The sequence below is a fragment of the Argopecten irradians genome, chromosome 9 (genome assembly GCF_041381155.1).
Source record: "Argopecten irradians isolate NY chromosome 9, Ai_NY, whole genome shotgun sequence".
Taxonomy (NCBI): domain Eukaryota; kingdom Metazoa; phylum Mollusca; class Bivalvia; order Pectinida; family Pectinidae; genus Argopecten; species Argopecten irradians.
In genome coordinates, this window is record NC_091142.1 from 12,961,603 (window position 1) to 12,984,533 (window position 22,931).

The 22,931-nt window shown below is 34.8% G+C and overlaps 1 protein-coding gene across 1 annotated transcript; it reads right to left on the reverse strand.

Annotated features, from left to right (window-relative positions):
* Positions 1–862: 862 nt before the first annotated feature.
* LOC138331514 (probable RNA-binding protein 19) lies at positions 863–22,917 on the reverse strand. The gene is given in 27 exon segments (XM_069279195.1): positions 863–1,008; positions 1,678–1,801; positions 2,570–2,675; positions 3,804–3,923; positions 4,620–4,755; positions 4,982–5,048; positions 5,337–5,492; positions 6,649–6,768; positions 7,086–7,286; positions 8,035–8,145; positions 8,672–8,768; positions 9,165–9,219; positions 9,703–9,763; positions 10,513–10,643; positions 11,005–11,080; positions 11,603–11,641; positions 15,108–15,199; positions 17,220–17,294; positions 17,638–17,733; positions 18,631–18,692; positions 18,853–19,067; positions 19,465–19,526; positions 20,517–20,766; positions 21,280–21,339; positions 21,849–21,983; positions 22,302–22,484; positions 22,768–22,917. Coding segments are annotated over 27 exon segments (2,940 nt in total). The 5' UTR covers positions 22,804–22,917; the 3' UTR covers positions 863–934.
* Between the last annotated feature and the right edge of the window lie 14 nt (positions 22,918–22,931).

Here is a 22,931-nt window from a genome sequence, read left to right on the forward strand (position 1 = left end):
CAATCAGTACTTCATTCCATATAGAATATAGTTACACAGAATTATTTCGGGATGCAGTTAAATATTTTTATTATTCTTATCTTGAAGTAAAATTAGAAGCTCTAATTTTTTAATGGTGGCAATGGTGTAAAGTAAGTAACTTTTGTAACTGAAGAAAAAAATTAATTCGTCTGCTGCTGTTTTTTTTTTTTATTGGGAAGAACTTCTATTTGTCAGCGGTGTAGCATCTCTAACTCATTTGAAGTACAAAAATGTATTTTAGAGACTTAATTTGATTTAGTTGAGGGCCAGTAAGGACCCAAAACATGTTGTAATAGTCCTTTGAATGAAAAGTTGAAGACCTACAGGAGACAAGCTTCTTGGTCACCAATTAGACAGTTTGGTTTGGTTTGATTAGTTTAACGTCCTATTAACAGCCAGGTCATTTAAGGACGTGCCAGGTTTGTTGGTGGAGGAAAGCTGCAGTACCCAGAGAAAAACCACCGATCAGCGTTCGTTCCCGGCAACTGCCCCTTATGGGATTTGAACTCAGAACCCAGAGGTGGATGACTTGTGGTAATATGTCAGGACATCTTTAAAACTACTCGGCCACCATGGCTCCTAATGTTCTATTGACAACCAGGACATGCCAGGTTTGTTGGTGGAGGAAAGCCTCAGATTCCAGCAGTCAGTACCTGTTAACTGCCTCACAAGGGATTCAAACTCAAAACCTAGAGGTGGAGAGCTTGTGGTAATATGTCGGTACATCTTAACCACTCAGCCATCATTGCCCCAAAGTAGACAGAAGAATAGACAGATGGGTTCTGAATTACCAATCCCTATTACCAACCCCTTATATAACAGTGAGGTTACATCAAATACAAGAGCTCCAAATTAATTTGTATATTTTATTGTATTTAAGTATAAGAGTTATGACACCTTCATGCGTTCTTTATCAGGATCCTTTGTTAGACATTTCCAGTGTATCCATGATGGCTGATTTCTTCACACGTTTGTTCATTGGTGAATCTGAGCAAAATGAAATTCAAAAATATACAATTTATGAATTAATTAAAAGATAATTTTGATGTTGTGATATACAGAAATATAATGTGATGACCCTGTTTCATTTGAAGTATTTTCTTCTCTCCAACCAAACTTGAGAATATAATAATCATTAGGACAAATGCTTGAATATAAAATTAAATACATGTTTACCAAAAGTCAACATAAATTTTAAGTAACATAACATATTTAAACTTTAAAAATATTCAAAATTACTGTTAACTAATTTATTTTCACGAACAAATAAATTCATGATTGGCATTTCAATTATTAAAAATTTACAATTTACGTAATCCTTTCCCCCCCCATTCATTCTAAAATATTTGAATTCATGTTCAAGTTCAAATTACACGAAAAATTACATTTTTAAAGATAAAGTGGCTGACAGTAATGTACTGTTTTTAGTTATGTTAAGGAAATTTTATTTATTTCTTAAAAATTCCTTAAATGAAATATTCAAACAAAGATCTGTATCATTTATTTTAAAAAATCAGTGTAGCCTTATTTTTCTTTTTCCATATTAAACATTGTGTACATTCAAGATCTTTTATGAAAATTTCTATTCATGAAAATCCTTGGTACTCATCAGTATTTTCCATCAATAATAATAATATATGTCAGAAATGTAATTACCCTCATGGAAATGCTCTGATGTTTTGCGTCTTAGATCCTGAAGGTCTTCTGTATCTTCAGCCCATTCTAACACCAAGCGTCGCCCATACAAATGGGTGCTGTGACATAGAGCCTCAAACGCTCTCTGGAAATGCATACAACTCGATTAAGACTTTTTTTTTATTACAGCTCATTTGTCTTTGAATCATGCTTTATGCCTTAACAGTTATGATGCATGTTTTTAGTTGTTTTAGTGAATGTAGAGAAACCATCAGCCCACAGTCAGGATGTCACCATTGCCAATCATGGGCCTTAAAACAACATCTCGCAGGCAGAGGGTCCTATAACTATTATTTGTTTGTTTGATTAATTAACGTCCTATTAACAGCTATGGTCATGTAAGGACGGCCTCCCATGTATACGGTGTGTTGCGTGTATGTTGTGTGAGGTGCGTGTTTTGGAAGACTGCGGTATATTCATGTTGTGTCTTCTTGTATAGTGGAACTGTTACCCTTTTTATAGTGCTATATCACTGAAGCATGCCGCCGAAGACACCAAGCAACACACCCCGACCGGTCACATTATACTGGCAACGGACTATTATAGATAACCTTTTGGCCACCATGCATTACATCTTATAGCTTAGTTAGATTATTTTTAAGTAAATTTTTAAATCAGTCTTATCCATACTCTAATTATTCTAATTATGTAGAAAGCATTTTTTTTTATAATTAAAATTGAACATGTAATATATTTTAGAGTGAAAAATCTTACACAAAAAGGGCTAACGTAAGATAACTGCTAAAATATGTTATAATTGCAATTTTCATTAATATTCTATTTATTATATTCTATTAATATAAACTTTGATTTATAAGGGAGTAAAATTTGACAACAAAGGTATAAACATTACCTTAGCATCCTGTTTGGTAAGAAAGTCCACAAATCCAAAACCCCTGTGTGTGCCAGATCCTGTAGCCTTGGATGGGAGACGGACAGATTTCAATTCTCCAAATGTCCTAGAAATGGAAAATAATTATAATTATTTGCAAATTATCACAGATTACTGCATATGATTCAGATATGTATTTGTTTTTACAAACTTTCTTATTTAATAACAACAGATATTTATCGAATAAGGGCATCACTTTTTTAATTTCATTTAATCATTTAAGAATCTTTCATTAAAATTATTTGATATTACTGTTAAATTTTAGAAAAATAAGACAAATGTATTGAAATTGTGCTATAAAAAGCTTTCATCAAAGATGATTTAATGAACAATTTTGTGACCTTATTTATGAAAGCATTTAATATAAAATCATAATTGTGTGTCTTGCACTTCTTAAAAATAATTTCTCAAAAAGTAACATAGATACACATGTATGCCCATTAAGCACAGAACAAATCTTGATTAGAACCTTTATAGCAATTACATGTACGGACCAATGCATATGAGTGGCGAAAAGATGGAATCTTCCAAGATATTGTCAACCCCAAATGTAAATTTTTGAACGAGCCCAAACGTCGATTTTCTCATTTTGTGACACTTTTTATTTGGGATTTTACAAACACAGACGATATTATGGCTTGTTCAAAACCTTCACGAAAGGCTCTGTTAATAAATTATTTGTCCTGAATAACCCTGCTTTATTTATTTCACATGCAGTATGTAGCTGAAAGTGAATAAAAAAAAACACAGATACATGTATACAATTTATCAAATAATTGTTTCAGATTCATTTTTTCTGATTTGATTGAAATGAAAAATATAAATATACTGTACATATTCCTTTAAATAATAATTATGTTACTATTCATTTATTCCAAAATGAACCAAATGAAAAGAAAATGAGACAAATACATGTATTTGTGTATGGAAAGATTGCTTTATAATTAGATTGAACCGCTCAGGGGACATAACTCGTCAAAACACTGACCTCTATATATAGGACACCTCTCTATAAAGGACACTTTAGTCTTGTCCGCTGGGTGTCCTTTATACACAGGTTTGACTGTATGCCCATTAAGCACAGAACAAATCTTGATTAGAACCTTTATTGTATACACAATGGTCTACTGTTAGTAAATAGTTTAATTACTGTTTAAAAGTAAACATGCAATGCGAGATTTTATCAAATAATTACTTGAAGAGTTCAAACACTTCCTTCCTCTTAGCCTCGAATGGTATGTTTCTGACGAGGATCTTAGATGTTTTCTGTTTGGTTGCCTTAGACTTCTTCTTTGTAGATTTGACTTCTGTAGTTCTGTTAGGTAAAACAACACTGATAAAATACTTGGTTGGATGATAATAAAATTGTTAAAGTGGTTACTAGTTCCTAATGACTTGTAATATTGACAGAATTATGATTGAGACATTGAACTCAATATGTTGATTTCTTGATGCATAAACGATGTAGTTGAAGTACAATTTACAACCAGTTAGTCCCACTTCCCTGTGATTGTGAACGTCACAAAAATGACATCAAAACACGACATCACTGGATTAACCAACGAATCATCATAATCTACACACATCTTTTTGGTATCTCAAAATTTACTTATTTATTTGTATTTAGAAATACAATTCAATCAGAAGTTACAAAAAAAAATCTGATTTCACAACTAATATTTCTTAATGTTTTGATCAATAGAGATTTCTTCCAGCATAAAAAAGTATAATCAAAGATGATTTTTCAAAAGATAGCTTCTGAGCAGTACTTTAAATGAAAAAAGAGCAGTAACGAACTCAATTTATAAGTGTGACCCTGGCCAATACTAGCCACAATATACGGCTCAGCTAGACAGAACTTAATTCTCTTTAGCTTGATCAGTTAAGCGTCATACTAGTGATCCAGAGGTCCCGAGTTTGATCTCTGAGGCAGTGAGTTAATATTTTAAACCCTGCACCCCGTTACATAAGCCAGTCAGCCAAGGTATTTCTAAAACAATGATTAGCCTACCCTGTCTGTCGGTGCGAGACCTTGAGTTCCAGGGTATGTCCATCCAAGTCCGTGTGTTGTAATGTCTTCAGGGCCTTATCTGCACTGGCCTTCTGGTAGTACTCCACAAACCCATAACCCAAGGACAGGTAGCTGCCTAGAAAATTAATACAAATCTATTATTCAAAAGCAGATATGTATTGCTGACGCGGTGACCTAGTGGTTATGATAGCTGAACATAAACTCTCCACCTCTGGGTCTTCAGTTTGAATACCATGTGGGAACAACTTTTGACGAAATAGCTCTATATCATTACCAACAGTGAAATTATCATACCAATTAAAATAATTTAAAGACATTATACATCCCATAAATCTACATACCTGGATTTTTCATGTCCTTTTTCTTGGCAACTGAAACACTTTTGATCTTGCCACATTTTTTGAATTTCTGAAAGAAAACGAACAAGCATCTTAAACTATAAATTTCACAGTCAAAAGCTAGTTAGAAATGTAAGGATATCCACTAATTGGATTGACTTAATTAAAGGAATGCATTTGCTCGGAGGCACCATTTGACCTACATCTCATAATTATTCCCATTGATGCTCAACAAAATTGGTCTTCTTTAAGATTTCTTACTACAATGTACAAAATATATGGAAAGTCACATGTAAAAATAAGCTGGTCAACAGTAAATTAGCTAATTAAATTACTCTTACAAGCTACAGAAATTTACCTTTTCAAGGTCGTCTTCCCGTGAATCAAAGTTGAGATTTTTCACAAATAATGTTGCTCCTGCCTCTGAAACCTCTCCCTCCTCTTCTTCCTCCTCGGAATCCTCTTCTTCTTTCTGTTTTAATTTCTCATCCTTACCTGTTTCCACATTTTTAGCCTTGAACATAAAAAGATAAAATTTATTTAGTTTTCAACTTTGTATAGCCTTAATAAAACATTTTCTTACCATGTTATAAACAGGTACTATCAGGTAGTATCACATTCCTTTCTATATTTAGATACTGTATTGGAATTTTACAGAATGTATTACTAACAAATCAGTCAGATGTAACAAATTAGGTCGATATTTAGTATGTAACACTAAGTTTAAAAGTACATTTGATATAGTACACATGGGAAAGTAAAACAAACAGCAGATTGATAGCCTTAGGTATAGATCTGTGATAGTCAGAAGCAGCAGTGTTGCCTTACGCGATATCACGTAGTCTGTCATCTTGGGAGATGATATCCAAGATGAGCAGGGCGGAACCTGACTTGCAGCTTATCAAAGCAGTCAGCGGTACAGCCAACATGATAACGCAGCAAATTGTAAGGTTTAGGTTAGATGGGGATTAGAGATTTTGGGATGCATGTGCCTTTTTAATATATGCACAAAGGGGCATGGAGCAGTAGGTGTTAGGTTGATATACTGGGAATTTAGGGAGTTGAGAGAGAGTCTCCAGAAATGTAGAAAACAAGGCAACATCACCCGGACGGGGAGTCCGAGGTGGTGTTAGAAAGCCGGGCGAAATTCGGGGACTAGGTAACATCGATATGTAAAAAGCAACTGAAGTACTATTAAAATAAACTGTTACTTAAATACCATGTGTATGTGTTGTGTCACACAGATCTGAGATACAAAATTGTTATTGAGCAGATACAAGCTATATATTTCTATTTGATCTTCTTCGAAACTATCTTGAACAGATTTTGGTTGGAACTTATCAAAAGAACCTTAACTAAATAAAAACTTTTTTTTTTGATAGTACAATCCAAGCTGTCTATAAAGAGCAACATATGGATAAGGGATCGCTATAGCTAATTGGTCTTTATATCTATATAGAGGTCAAATTGTGTTATATAAATGATCATTCAGGACCCTAAGATGTCTTGATAAGCAGGTGGTCATTATACAGAGGTGGTGACTATGGCAGGTTTCACTGTAATATGTAATAGTTTGGAAGGCAGAGTTAATTGATTTAGTGATCAGAAAACATGATTTTGAAAAGATTTAAAACTTAATTCTTTACTCAACAGCTTTTTATTACCATTACCTGTTTTGATTGTGTGTCAGTTTCCCATTGTTTCTCTTCCTCTTTAACTGGCTGTACACTGGCTGGCACTTTGAATACTTCCATTGGAGCCCACTCCAGGTACAGAGGCAAATGCTGAAACTAAAATATCAACAACTTGGTATAATATTACTTAAATACAAAAATGGCAGACAATATAAGCTTTGGTATCATTATAGTGTTAAGTTTCAAAATAATTCTCATAATGATTAACATGATATAATTATACATAACAATGAACCAGAATAACTTATGGCACAGAATGTATAAAAGGGTAATCCGTTAAATCTTTTTACCTCAACTCAGAAATTAGAAATCTTAACTCAAAATTTTGTTCTCTCTCTCTCTTGCTCTCTCTCTCTATCATATCTTTTTCACTGAGTCCTAGTCAAGAACAGGTTGATCTCTACTGAGCATACCTTAGAATAGGCCAATCTTCTGAAGCCTGTCTTGGCTTCTGTTGGTTCCAGGTATTCTACAATAGCTGTGACACCAGATGGAGGAAGAACAACCCTCCCCACAGTGCCGTGTTTACTGAACAAGTCTCGTAACTCCTCAGACTTGGTGCCAGCCGGGAGATTCTTTACCAGTATCACGGATTTGCTCCTTGCTGCTGAAGGCTATAATGTAAAAAATATTTATACCCAATTGTAAAATTTAATTTCAATTTATTTCTTGCATAATTCTTAAAATCTTCTTTGCAGGTAGACATCTATTGTGCTGTCATTATTTTGTGAGCGAAATTCAAATGATTTTCTCCAAAAAGCATTACTAAAATATTCTCGCAAACACTTGATGTCACATTCAATATCTACTTTCCAAAAAGCATTACTGAAATATTCTCACAAATACATGATGTCACATTCAATACCTACCTGCACGGGCAGATAACTCTGTAATAAGTATACAGATTACGAGAAGTATGCACTTGCATTACAATTTGAAGAGTGGCTGGTATACTAAACATTTTCTTAAATTCACGAATACGAATTCAAATACACATTTTTTCATATATTCTAAATTAAGCCTTAAATAATAGAAGCCTTTACAATAATTACAGTAATCAATTACTTGAAGTTTTTCAATGCACAGAAAATCTAATTATAATTTGAAAAACTTTCCAATAATTTCTAATTATGATGTGGCTTACTCTCTAATCATTTGTAATTTTCATGTGATAAACTTTCTAATAATTTCTAATTTCCTAGCGTGTAGAAGTTTAACTGTAACTGAAGGTGTTAAAAAGTGTTAAAAATACATAACTGATTTAGGATATTCATGGATTCTGTACATACATGACTAAACCTATCTAGGGCCACGCCTTCCTCTACCAGGAAGTCTCGTGTCCCGGCTACAATCTGTACTTACCTGACTAAAACTATCTAGGGCCACGCCCTCCTCCAATAAGAAGTCCCGTGTCTCGGCTACGATCTGTGTTTCTCCCAGAGCCATCCTTACTCCAAGACTCTGTTTGGCTTCCTGCAATACAACATGGCCCTTATGTCAATGAATTTTATACGATTTTGCCAACTTTAGACATTACAAAAATTTTGGCAAGTTCTAATACTAAGAGATAATTGAAGTGGGCTCTCAAAACTTAATTAAGTCCAAAAGGAAAGACATGAAAGTCCCAAAGTTTGGATAAAACTTGAAACTGAAGTCCGTGATTCATTTAGCTAAGTCCCAAAAATCACTAACCATGTTGGTTCCTTTGGAATGGTAAACCAAAAATTTCCAAAAGCAGTCTATCAGTTTAGATAAAGGGCTGAGCTTATACACAACAGTAACCGTTAATCAAAAATAAAGAACAGTGAATAGCACCTACATGACTTAAATTAATTTCATCAATGATTCACTTTAAATAATATAATAGACTTTATTTTGATTTGATTGCACAAAGAGCCAAAGACTGTTCACACATATGGTCGAACATATTAAATGTACAGTATATACAACAAATTATCTCCTTAAAGTTCTTTGAGGCTATATCCATAACTTGACTTACAGCATCCAGAATTTGACTTTTCTCTGTGCTGTACTTATCAGCCAGGACATCTGCCACAGTGTTGGCTCCAAGGAAGAGAGAGTTCCAGTTATGAGAACTGCAAGAAATTCATAGACAAATGTATGATGTATACTGTACATATATCAAACTATCTTAACATAATTGTTTTGATAAAAACTAATTGATTTGCTAAGTGCACATGGTTTCAGAATGAAGCTGTAAGCAAAAACAAATTTAGCAATTGGATTAAAACATTGGGCAGTTTTTAAAATTGGTTAAACATATATTTTCTTTTTTCTCTCTCTTGTAAATGGAATGTACAAAAGTTATGATTCCTATTGAGTTCCCTAACATATGATCAAGATATAAAAATTATGTCGTCATCTCTGGGAATATAAAATGCCATTTTACTAGCACAACACACTTTTCAAAAATAATGTTTGAAAACATCTAGAGAAATGCCCATGTTGAACAATTCCACTACTATACATACCTGCCTGCAAGAGCTTTCTGTTTCTCCTGTTTCTTAGTTTTGTAAGATGAACCCTCTGTAATTACAAAACAATCAAGATGAAATGTGAATTATATAATTCCAAGAAAACACATTGTTTAAACTTAACTGGTAGTTTAGAGAGACCAAAACATTCTAACACAAAGACAAACTAGTTAAATGCCAATTTCTGATAATCACAAAATAAATTCAAATCAATAAGTTGATTTTGATGAAGCCAAAACAATGCAGGTGTAGTACAATTTACTGTCGATTAGTCCCACCTTCAACGGTGATTGTGACATCACAATAACTGCATGATAAGATTGATTCAACAGTAAATCATATTTCGCCCAAGACATCTTCATATTGGTATCTGAAACCTGCATGTTCTACTTTCTTATCAATATGTTTTACTGTAAATGCCAGTGCAACATTATGCTGAGTGCTCATATTTTTGTTTTAAGTACATTCTAATTTTTTCAAGCACAGAAAGATTAAAGCTCCCATATCTCTGATACTGGCACCAGTCACTAATTACCTGAAGCTGTGACCTCCTCTTCCTTTTTAGTCTTGGCAGGAATCAGATGCAACAGTCTTCCCTGAAAATGCAGATAGAAGTACATTAGTGTTAATACAGATATAAGGATGTCTGTTATTCAACATAATTCGCAAGTGTATCTCATGTAACTAAGTAAGCAATTTCTGGAGTCAAGTGTGACAGGTGGTGGCTTCTGCTTGGTGTTAATCCTAAATGGCAGTGTCTAGTGGTGGCTGAAGTATTGAGATATCTCACATTGTTTGATTTTAAAATACCGGTAGTACAAATTATAATTTTGTGACATGACAATTAGAGACCATATGACTCATCAATCACTTATTATTATGCCAATGGAAATTCTCTTGACTGCAGCTTTGTCATGGCACGATAGTTTGAGAAAAATATCATCCCCATGTAAATCAATGGATACCTGTTACAATATATATCTACAAATACCATACTATAATTATATCTAATTTGGCACAATTAAATCTTAGTGTAAGAGCAATCTTGAACAGATTAGTGTGAAGATGAGTTCTCACTTTCTACATTATATCTCATATATAACTATATATAAACGAGATAGAGAAATCAAAATTAGTGCAACCGTACATGTCACTGCTTTAAGTTAGTATTTCTCATGCGAAAAAATCTAAAATAAGACTACAGCTAATATATGTAAATTTACAGGGACAGATTTTCAACAATCATACATTAACTTATTATCATATTACTTCTTTTCACCAATAATGCATGAAGTCGCAGACATGTACATTCCACCAAAATGTGACAAGAAAGTGGAACATTTACCATGAACGTTGATCCGTCTAATTCTGCAAAGGCCTGCACAGCATGTTCTGGCATTAGATATGTCACTATAGCAAAGCCTTTCATCTTCTTGGTGAGAGTATCAATGGGAAGGTGTATTTCAGACACCGGTCCTGAAAATTTTCAAACATTTAAAAAAAAAAAAAGGAAGTTATACAAGTATCCATCAAAAATATCAATGTCCTTAGAGCCATTCCCTTATAAAATCTACACCAACCAGGCAATATACATGACCATATAGCATGGCTGTATAATAGTGATTTAGCAGATCCGTATGTATTTTTTGTGTTTCATTTCTTTATAAGTGTTAAACCTTGCATCACAGTTATTATAGGTAAATCAAACTAACACAGATGACAAAGAAGGAAATTTTGTGATTTGTAGTCTAAGGCTTCATTTTACAAGCTAAAATACAATGTCATGTAGCTACCATCGTAACCATATCCGCAAGTTCATGGTCATGGGGTTGCTTACCATATTTTTCAAATAAAGTTTGAAGATCTTCCTCTGTGCAGGTATAGGCCAAGTTCCTGACAAATATTCTTCCAGACTGAAACACAATCACAACATGTTGTATATATAATAACAAAACAAATCTAACATTTTATTGAAACAAGGTAACAAATCATGTGGAATATACTTGTACTAAAATTTACAGAGGCTAATAATGAAACATGCATAACCGCAATAAGTTTGACTAAATCAAATTTTTGTTGCAATGTCCTGCCTTGTCTGCTTCTGACTGAAGCTTTTTTTTGGTTTGATTAGTTTAACGTCCTATTAAAAGCCAGGGTCATTTAAGGACGTGCCAGCTTTGTTGGTGGAGGAAAGCCGGAGCACCCGGAGAATAACCACCGACCAGCGGTCAGAACCTGGCAACTGCCCCACATGGAATTCGAACTCGCGACCCAGAGGTGGAGGGCATGTGGTAATATGTCGGTACATCTTAACCACTCCGCAACCGCGGCCCCTACTGACTGAAGCATTTAAATCCCCAGATTAAAAGCTGATATATTCAGCTATTAAACTTTTTATTTGATTTGTACTAAATAACAGATTAACATAGTCTTACCTCTGCAACTGTTTCCTCCTCACCATCCTCATCCTTGGACTGAAACAAGTAATATATATACATACTACTATTTTTAATACAATTATCAAGTTGAGAATAAGAAAAATAAAAAAATTATGCTGGTTCAGATAAGAGTTTTTTCTCACAGTACCAGTTTGAGAAAAGGCAATTTCATTTTAGGAAGAAATATGGTACATTTTAGAAGTGAAATGCCAGGAATGGTATGGTACAGTTAGCTGCAATATTGTAGCTCAAAAGACAGATAATGGTGTTAGCTTTAGAGCTACTCATGCAAACCATTATTAAAACGTCTGCATGCATTATATCCTACTTGTTTTATATCACTTATCTACTAGGCAATACAAGAGGCCCAGAGGGCCTGTATCGCTCACCTGGTTTGTAATGCCAAATAATTTTCTGAACACAGGTTCATTGTTTCTTTTCTGAAGGAATTTTAATATTAACCTCTAAATCCCCTATTGGGCCCCACCCCTCCTGCCCCCTGGGGGTCAGAGCCAAAATTTATACAAGTTCTGTTCCCCTTCCACAAAGGATGTTTCTGGCCAAATTTGGTTACAATCCATGCAGAACACTATGAGAAGTAGCGATTTAAAGGATTTACCTCTATTTCCCCTATTGGGCCCCACCTCTCCTACCCCCAGGGGATCAGAGCCAAAATTTATACAAGTTCTGTTCCTCTTCCTCCAAGGATGTTTGTGGCCAAATTTGGTTACAATCCATGCAGAACTCTATGACTAGTAGCGATTTAAAGAATTTACCTCTATTTCCCCTATTAGGCCCCGCCCCTCCTGCCCCCTGAGGGTCAGAGCCAAAATTTATACAAGTTCTGTTCTCCTACCCCCAAGGATGTTTGTGGCCAAATTTACTTACAATCCATACAAAACTCTAGGACAATTAAGTAGCAATTGATAGAATTTACCTATAATTCCCCTATTGGGCCCCGCCCCTCCTGCCCCGGGGACCAGAGCCAAAATTTATACAAACTCAGTTCTTATTCTTCCAAGGATATTTCTGGCCAAATTTGGTTACATTCCATGCAGAACTCTATGACTAGTAGCAAATTAAAGGATTTACCTCTATTTTCCCTATTGGGCCCCACCCCTCCAGCCCTCGGGGGGCCAGAGCCAAAATTTATACAAGTTCTGTTCCCCTTCCCCCAAGGATGTTTCTGGCCAAATTTGGTTACAATCCATGCAGAACTCTACGACTAGTAGCAATTTATAGGATTTACCTCTATTTCCCCTATTGGGCCCCGCCCCTCCTGCCCCCGGGGGTCAGAGCCAAAACTTATACAAGTTCTGCTCCCCTTCCCCCAAGGATGTTTGTGGCCAAATTTGGTTACAATCCAAGTAGAATTCTATGACAAGTAGCGCTTTAAAGGATTTACCTCTATTTCCCCTATTGGGCCCCGCCCCTCCTGCCCCCGGGGGGTCAGAGCCAAAATTTATACAAGTTCTGTTCCCCCTCCCCCCAAGGATGTTTGTGGCAAAATTTAGTAACAATCCATGTAGAACTCTATGACTAGTAGCGATTTAAAGGATTTACCTCTATTTCCCCTATTGGGCCCCGCCCCTCCTGCCCCCGGGGGGTCAGAGCCAAAATTTATACAAGTTCTGTTCCCCTTCCCCCCAAGGATGTTTCTGGCCATATTTGGTTACAATCCATGCAGAACTCTACGACTAGTAGCAATTTATAGGATTTACCTCTATTTCCCCTATTGGGCCCCGCCCCTCCTGCCCCCGGGGGTCAGAGCCAAAATTTATACAAGTTCTGTTCCCCTTCCCCCAAGGATGTTTGTGGCCAAATTTGGTTACAATCCAAGTAGAACTCTATGACAAGTAGCGCTTTAAAGGATTTACCTCTATTTCCCCTATTGGGCCCTGCCCCTCCTGCCCCCGGGGGGTCAGAGCCAAAATTTATACAAGTTCTGTTCCCCCTCCCCCAAGGATGTTTGTGGCAAAATTTAGTTACAATCCATGTAGAACTCTATGACAAGTAGCGATTTAAAGGATTTACCTCTATTTCCCCCTTTGGGCCCCGCCCCTCCTGCCCCCTGGGGGATCAGAGCCAAAATTTATACAAGTTCTGTTTCCCTTCCCCCAAGGATGTTTGTGGGCAAAATTTAGTTACAATCCATGTAGAACTCTATGACTAGTAGCGATTTAAAGGATTTACCTCTATTTCCCCTATTGGGCCCCGCCCCTCCTGCCCCCGGGGTCAGAGCCAAAATTTTTACAAGTTCTGTTCCCCTTCCTCCAAGGATATGTTTGTGGCCAAATTTGGTTACAATCCATGTAGAACTCTATATGACAAGTAGCGATTTAAAGGATTTACCTCTATTTCCCCTATTGGGCCCCGCCCCTCCTGCCCCGGGGGGTCAGAGCCAAAATTTATACAAGTTGTGTTCCCCTTCCCTCAAGGATCTTTGTGGCAGAATTTAGTTACAATCCATGTAGAACTCTATGACTAGTAGCGATTTAAAGGATTTACCTATATTTCCCCTATTGGGCCCCGCCCCTCCTGCCCCCGGGGGGTCAGAGCCAAAATTTATACAGTTCTGTTCCCCTTCCCCCAAGGATGTTTGTGGCCAAATTTTGTTACATTCCATTCAGAACTCTATGACAAGTAGCGATTTAAAGGATTTACCTATATTTCCCCTATTGGGCCCCGCCCCTCCTGCCCCTGGGGGATCAGAGCCAAAATTTATACAAGTTCTGTTCCCCTTCCCCCAAGGATGTTTCTGGCTAAATTTGGTTACAATCCATTTAGAACTCTATGACTAGTAGCGATTTAAAGGAAATGTTGACGGACGGACGACGGACGGACGGACGGACGGACGGACGGACGGACGGACGGACGGACGAACGGACGAACGGACGACGGACGGACGACGGACGCCGCGCCATGACATAAGCTCACCGGCCCTTCGGGCCAGGTGAGCTAAAAACTGAACCGCATGAAATATCAAATTCACAGCAGGACATTATTTTTTTCACATATAAATATGATGGTCTTTTGCGCAAAAAAATTATACAGCAATTCTACAAATTGTGAATTTGACCTCTTGTGAACTGTGCAGTAGATATTAAGAATGGTCGTTATGTTTGTTTTGGACAAAAATAATATAGAAATGCATGTATATGCATAATTTGAAACCTACAACAAAGTATAGAAAATTTATGCCCGAGTGATTTTCTGAGGCAGTGCTCCACTACAATATATAGGGACCATTTCATACCTGGCCGAAAGCTTTAGTAGGCCGGGTACGTATATTCGTTCTATGGTACAGTATGTAATTGGGGGCTTCAATTTAAAATAATTTGCATTCAGAAGTTGGCCTATGATTTGCAATAAAACAACACCCAGAAAAAGACCAGCAGAATTATCATATTTGGTGTCGAATGAAAACATTTATCTGTTGCATAATTACATTTCTTACCGACACCATGAAAGTAACGAAACCATTGATAAAATTCCAGCCTACCTTTAACTCCCACGGGCGAGGAACATCCTCCCACTGTACCGGAGCCCCTTTCTCTGTCTGGGTACACTTCTTCAGGAAGATACGCTTCCCTCCTGTAAGGAAATATCTATAATTAGCATCTAAGGCAAGGGGAGATAATCTATCAATCATATCAGACTCTGTAATCTCAGACTCTGTATTGAAAAATCAACGATATAGGGGAATATCAACAATAAGCATGTACGGCAAGGGAAGATTATGTATCAATCATATCAGAATCGGTAATCTCAGACTCTGTATTGAAAAATCAATGATATGTGGGAATATCTACAATTAGCATCTACGGCAAGGGGAGATAATCTATCAATCATATCAGAATGAATCATATCAGACTCAGTATTCTCATTAATCTATGACATTTCCTAAGTGAAATTAAAATTTATGAAGATTTTTTTTTTTAAATCACTATGTTTTTTATCACTGACTTCCATTTACCATTATACATACGATTGTAGCTGATTATTTTTGCGAGGAAGTTAGTTTGACAAGAACTGCTATGATCGTAAAAAACTTTTTAATCATAAAACATAATTTTGTTTAAAATTGCTTCATATCCCATTTCTGGAAAGCCCAGATTGTGAAAATCTCTACATTATCCAATGAATTTTGTGTTTTCTTCACTGCCTCCTCGCGATTCTTTTTTCATTCTTAGAAACTTACATAGGCAATCCCTGTAAAAGACAGAATTTGCGATAATGAAATTCACAATACTGCAAATGATCATAATCATACCTATTTTAGAGCGCATTCTTATTTTAGTGTAAAGACCTGATGAACCTTTTCAAACCTACATATTGCATTCATAAATAATTTATGAAAATCATTCTTAGATCACAACTTACACTAACTGTACATTTATATAATGTTTTACATTACCTGTACAATTTTCTAGATTCCATTCTGAATCAATTATATTAAACTTGTATACCAGGTAAACATACCATAATAAGGCTGTTGACTTGGCATATATGGTGTATCACTGATGGAGGATCAAATGTATCAGGCGTCAGAAGAACGTTTTTTTGCTTCGGCGAACAAATCCAATAAAGAAATCACCATATCAAAGTTTCAATCCTCATCTAAATCACAACAGACACAACATTAAAGGCAGTTGCCTACTACTGTCAGGATAATTGATAAAATATTCATTGTTTATTAAGATTCCGATTTGTGTTTAGGCCGTTAGAATCATCTGTGGACTAAATCAACATTGTGGTACAATAGGACGATTGATAAACCATAGCGTTTCCGTCGGCCAATACATCCGTGACTATTGGTACCATTTACAATGGTACATAGCCTCTGGTACCGATCATAATCGTTCAATCCTCTATTATAATTCAAATGCATAAAACTTTAGTAAAACAAACTATCTGGGGAGTAATCAATCATCAGATATTGATTTGCTGTGTAACTTGGACTAAAATCACATGACATCATTTCAATGGTTTCATACATGCGTCACCAACTAACAGTCATGAAAAAATGCACTTTTTTCATGACTATTTAGATACCAATCACAAACTCCAACAAGTTGTACAATCTATCGATCTCATTACATTTGAGTTGGTACTGACACTACAGTGTCAAGGAAGTACTCTAAACCAAGACTGCACTAGATGTACGACATGGTGTTTCAATTCATCGACCGGATTGTAAAATCGAATATTCCAGATAGTGCCAAATACTACACATACTATTGCATGGTATTCGTGCAATATTTTAAACTATGCAATAGTCGTTTAAATCCTCGTTATAATGTTGCAATAATGTACACAATAATGACCCCATGATATACTATATCACATGAATGTGCACTTTTTAGAACTTCAATGTATATAGTGGATATAGTGCTGTGGATTATTTTTTCAGCGGCGCAATAAAATTTATATGTTTTTATTAGACAGTTGAAATCTTTTTATCAACATTTGTTTAAGTGATATACCATCTATTAAACAGCAGAATATTTTGATTTTAAAAATTGAGATTTCGCCTTCATATGAAACCGAACCATTCTGAAAGCCAGATTGTGATTCTGAAAAATGAAAACTAAAATCAATTTTCTCTACATACCAATGAAATTTTTGTTTTTCTTCATGGCCTCCTCAATGTCTTTTTTCATTCTTTAAAAACTTACATAGGCAATCCCTGTAAAGACAGAATAATATATGGGGAGGAACAATTAACACATACTGCAGAATAGCTTTAATCAATACCTTTTTTTAAGCGCTATATTTCAAAAATTCTTTGCTGTATGAAGCAAAACATGTTCAGTGATGACCTTTGTTGCATTATATCAAGAGGTTCTAATTCATAAGTTATTCAGAATATTAAAAGTAGGTTGAAAATACATATTTTACAATCACCCATCTTCAGCACTATACTGTTACAATTATATATATTGTTTTGTTAAATGTAAATATCTTCTAGCTTCACCAAATTACACAGCATCAATTATATTAATCTGTTATAACATTGTAACTTACTTAACCATATATAGGCATTTTCCATCGGCAATTCCTGGAGTATCCCTGCCTGATTGTGGTCAAATGTAGTGGAACGTTGGACAAAAACTCTTCTGTAATCGCTTTATGAGGGAACACAAAACCTGTATAAGAAATGGATCATGTCATAAAGTTTTTCAATCACTCTATATAAAATCACAAGCAGCAGACTAAACATAATGAAATGCATGTGTCCTACTACTGTAAACAGTATAAACAATGATAATATGTCTGTGTATTAAGCCATTCTCTTGTGGTTTTTGAGCGCGTTTGTTAATCTTCTCCACGTGGAACCTAAATATTACTCTGTTCAAGGTTAACTATAGGCGACACTGATAATTATGTGGTGTAATCAATTTAATCGGACTATTGATTATTATATACCAATTGGATGCCCATCTAATCGATCAATCAGATGGCAATTTCAAATAAAGTCAGCTAGACAATCGCACAATAGTATGCACAAACTATCGATAGTTTTCAATCTAGACAGATATTTTTCTGTAACGTTGGATCTAAAATTACTGTAATCAAGAACCAATACTGCACTAGATGTTAAACGTACACTCCTACATGGCACGGCGAACCAATTCATCCGAACAGGATTGACAATGAATATTCATTGCTGCAATTCATAATCTACGATACTATTGCTCAATGGTATACTGCAATAGTTAAACTATCGCAATAGTGTTTCCCTCGATAGCAATAGTATTGCAAATAGTTAAAATTGTAATCAATAGTCACCCCTATGAATATATCTATATCACATTTCCACTGTTTTTATATTCATAGCAACTACAAAAAACAATGAAAGTTTCACACAACAGAAAACTTCATGTTATACAGTGATTTAAATCTGAAGAATACAAAACAGTTCTCTTTTGACAGTACATATTTAATAACTATTTGCAATTGGCTATTCGAGTCAAGACTTCATCATTTATACAAAAGGCAAACTCATTAAAACTAATTACAACAAACCTCTCCACTAGAAACGTGCAGCCCTTTCATCTTAACCACTAACCCTGGGTCCATTAACCTGTCAAAAACAAATTAAAACAAATTCTGGTTAACTAGAGAATGTCCATCCTTCTATTTTCAATTGTTAATCCTATGCTTGAAAAAGAAAACAGTAAACTCAAAACATTTAAAGAAACACAAAATGTTTGCTTTTATGTCCAGATCAAAGCTCAAGTGACATACTTTTTTCTGTGCCGATTTTGATGTCTCTTTTTTTTTCAGTGGATTTTGCTGCCTTTGAATCCACCTTTTTCTTGATTTTAGAATCATCTCTATCATCATCGCTACTGTTATCACTTTTTTCATCATTTTCTTCTTCACTTTCTTCTTCGTCTTTCTCAGAACTGGAATCGCTGTCCAGCAAGTCTCTCTTTGACATCTTAGATTTCAGATACTGTAAAAAAAGAAGAAGTCAAAATTAGAGAATTTAGTGAAAGTACCCAGATACCCTATGATACACAGTTTACAGTAAAATCACATTCTGATTTACAGCCTTTAATATCTTTAACCATAATGCAGGTATTACTGCATTTAAACAGTATCTGTATGACTAATGCTCAGATATCAACTGCCATAGAAACTATTTATATTGACAAGGAACAACTAGAATATTCTCTTGAATTTAGTTTTGAAGCAACCAGGAATTAAAATTTATGAAGGAGTGTTCTTATATATTACGCGGAAATATTCACTCCAAATTTTAAGCACATTTTGTGCTTCTTTATTTTTTTGTTTGTTAGTTATTGTTTATACATGTATTATTTTTTTGTTTTCCTTGAAAATATGCTTACATCCATATCAGAGACATCTGCCTTTGATGCTGTTTTGTCTTTTTCTTCTTTAATCTTCACATCTGTAATTTAAATAAAAAATGTCCAGAGTGATCAATAATACTTAAGCTACCTTTGGTTGTTATTGTGTTTGCTGCATGCAATAACAGTATTCAATGTACTATGTAATGTGGTGTTAAAAAGAAATAACGTGACACTACCCAATTTGGAACGCTACCCAAAATGAAACACTTTTAAAATATGTGATACAGAATTTTCAGTTTACAATCTAAACTAACAATAACAGTCCTGAACAAAAATTAAGGTGCTGACTAATAACTGTGACAATTTTGATATGTCATTTTCTTTCCAGTTGCTTGTTATCTGTATTTAAAAATGAAAATAATGAAATTTTGAAAAAACTTCAGGAAACAACGTCGTGCGACAACCCTAAAAACACCATATATTTTAAAATAAGAAAAATAAATGCTGAATGGAATATTTTTGAAAGACATGTGACTTGAATAAACTAAAAAATGTTTGAACTTTCTTTTAATGAATTCAAACATTTTTTATCATGCCTGGGCATTTATTAATCAAACTTTATTTAGGAGGTGTTCCATTATGGGTACTCAAACCTGCTGAAACACAAGGCTGGACCGGGCATGCTTCCAAGCTCTGTATTTATAAATATATGCACTGCTGACAAGTAAACAAATCATGAAATTAATAATAAAAGCATCTATTTGTGGAATGTTAAGAAAAAAATCTGGATTCAACCACAAGTAAGAATTTTTTTACAATTATCTTCAAAAAGTGTTCCAATTTGGGTAGCATCATGTTAGGTCCACTATATTTGCATACAACCTCTGCCATTTCAAAAACATTCACTCTGGCATAATCTACAAGTGGGCTGCAAAGTACTATTCTGTGACCCAAGGTCAACTGCAGGTGAACTGAAGTGAATGTGGGGACCACATTGAACCCAGGGAGAGATTATCAAAATTATGTCTTTTGTTTGTTTAAAAACTCCAAAAAAATTTCTGGAATCTCATTGGAAAGTACCTACTCACCTTTCACTTTTTGACTTGCTCCAACATTTACTTTTCTGTCATCTTCCTCTTCATCCATCTCCTCATCATCCTGTTCCATATCCTCCTCTTTCTCCTCCTCCTCATCATCATCCTCATCATCTTCCTCATCTGACGACTCATCTTTGGAAGCTTTAGGCATTATAACATCAGCGTCGTTATCCCACACTGTCTTCTTCCCTGACCTTTTATGGGCGGCCATAAACTCCTCAAAGCCAGGGTCGTCCTTCAGCTATAACAAAAATAGTAACGCTAAACAATAGGATACACATATTCTTAAATGAATTGAGTACAAGTGATTTTTTATTTACTTGTTCATGTTTTCAGGCAGAAACTTGCAAATTCTCTTTTAAATTGAGTGCCGGTAATTAATATAAGACTCTTTCATATGTGGATATGAAGGATAGGGATATTTTTCTTTCATACCTTGACCTTTTATTGCAATTTTACAACTATAATATCCCGCCATTTTTAAATTAATTTGAAGAAATCCACGACTGGAAGTCAATTTTCCTTACAAGAAAACAATACAATATCTGTCATTTATCTCAGACATTATTACTGTAAAACCATTTTAAAATCACATGGTTAACATAGTATACAAACAGAACATTTCAAATAAATGATACAAATAACATAATAATGCATTCGATTGTTCATTATAGTATATTATTGTAGTGTTAGTCATGACATCACATGACCATGAGAGTTTTGTATCACTGATAAATTCCTATAGCATACATACATCTCCAAGCATCTCCTCCAAAGCCTTCTCTTTAGCAGTCTTTCTCTTCTCTTTCTTTTGCTAAAAACAAAAAAGTCAATTGTCAAAAATACATAAAATTATAATCCAATTTCTTACATTCCGCAAATGATGTCTTATGATGTACATCTAAGTTTCTTTATTTGCACAAGATGAAAAATTGTTATCATCCCTAAAGTACTAAAACATTGTTATAAATTAAATATTATCAGGTTTTTAACGGATGAGAGAGTTCTACAGTTTTCAACATACTTCATCGACCTGGCTTAAAGTGAAGTTTTAGCACAATACAATTAAGAGTTTAATACATTGCATGTGCTAACATATTGAACCAGATTTTTCACTTAATAATTATGTGACATCATGGATTGGGAACATGATTCTAAACCACTAACATTTCATAATTTTCTTAACAGAAAAGCAATAAAAAATGGGTCGATTAAGTACATAGGGTTGTCTGAACCCAAGTTAAAGATTTTGGCAAGGCGGCACTTGGCATCATGCTGAGATACTTGACAGGCCCAGGTAAGATTACCAATTATGTCAATCACCTTTGGCGTAATCTCTTGGTCCTTGGTCTTAACCTCTTTCTCAGTATTTGCCTTTCGATATGCAGAACTATCAGCAGCATACTTGCTCCAGGATCGTGGCTTTTTCGCATCACCTAAATCTGCTGCAACTTCAACCTGGATGGATTTTATATAAAAATTGGAATACTAATATACCAAGAGATGGAACATATTTAGAAACTAATAAGGTTTTTTAATTACATGAAGTTACACTGCTTATATATAAACTTCAGGTTAATTAAAAAACAGTTATACAAAACTGATACATGAATGATAACTGAATGTCATCTCATCATCTATAATTTTAAATTTTCCTGCGTTTCATATTTCTTTAAAAAAAAAAAAAAATGGTTTATAACTAAAAAAGAATTGTTTGTGAAAGTTTTAGGAAACATATATAAAACAGTATTAAATCACACTTTTTGTTTATATTACCTTGATTTTTGAGGCATCAATAAAGGTGTCATTAAAATGGTCGATGGCCTCTTGCGCTTCTTTTTCAGTTCTAAATCCAATGAAGGCAAATTTTCTGAATCGACCATCCTTTGTGAATTTCATGCTGCAATCAGTAATCAGGCCATTTTTTCCAAATATAGACCTAAGTCTTTCCTCTTTTATCTGAAACACATCAAGAAAACATACTTTTTATATGATAAACTATTTATCTAAATTGTATTTTGTAATTTCTCGTATTGAATGCGATTTCTTTTTTCTTTTGAAAATAGCAACTTTGTATTAATAGTAGATCGGTTTGTTCTTTCTCGACGATCATAGCCTTCATAGGCCAGCTTTTAGACTAGGCTTACTGTGTGCCATTTTTCTTCTTGACATTTTCAGCTGATTTTGAAATGTCGTATCACGTTTTCAACTTATTTTATGATGTTTCATGTTATATTCTCACCTTGTTGGGAAGATTTTTGATAATAATTCTCGACATAGTGTTTATATCATCCGATTTACTCGCTAATAAAACGATATTGCCACTTCTACAGCACACAGGTCTGCAAATCTTCTCCACATGGCATTTTTACCGGAAGTAAAAGTTACTCGAAGTTATCCCCCTTT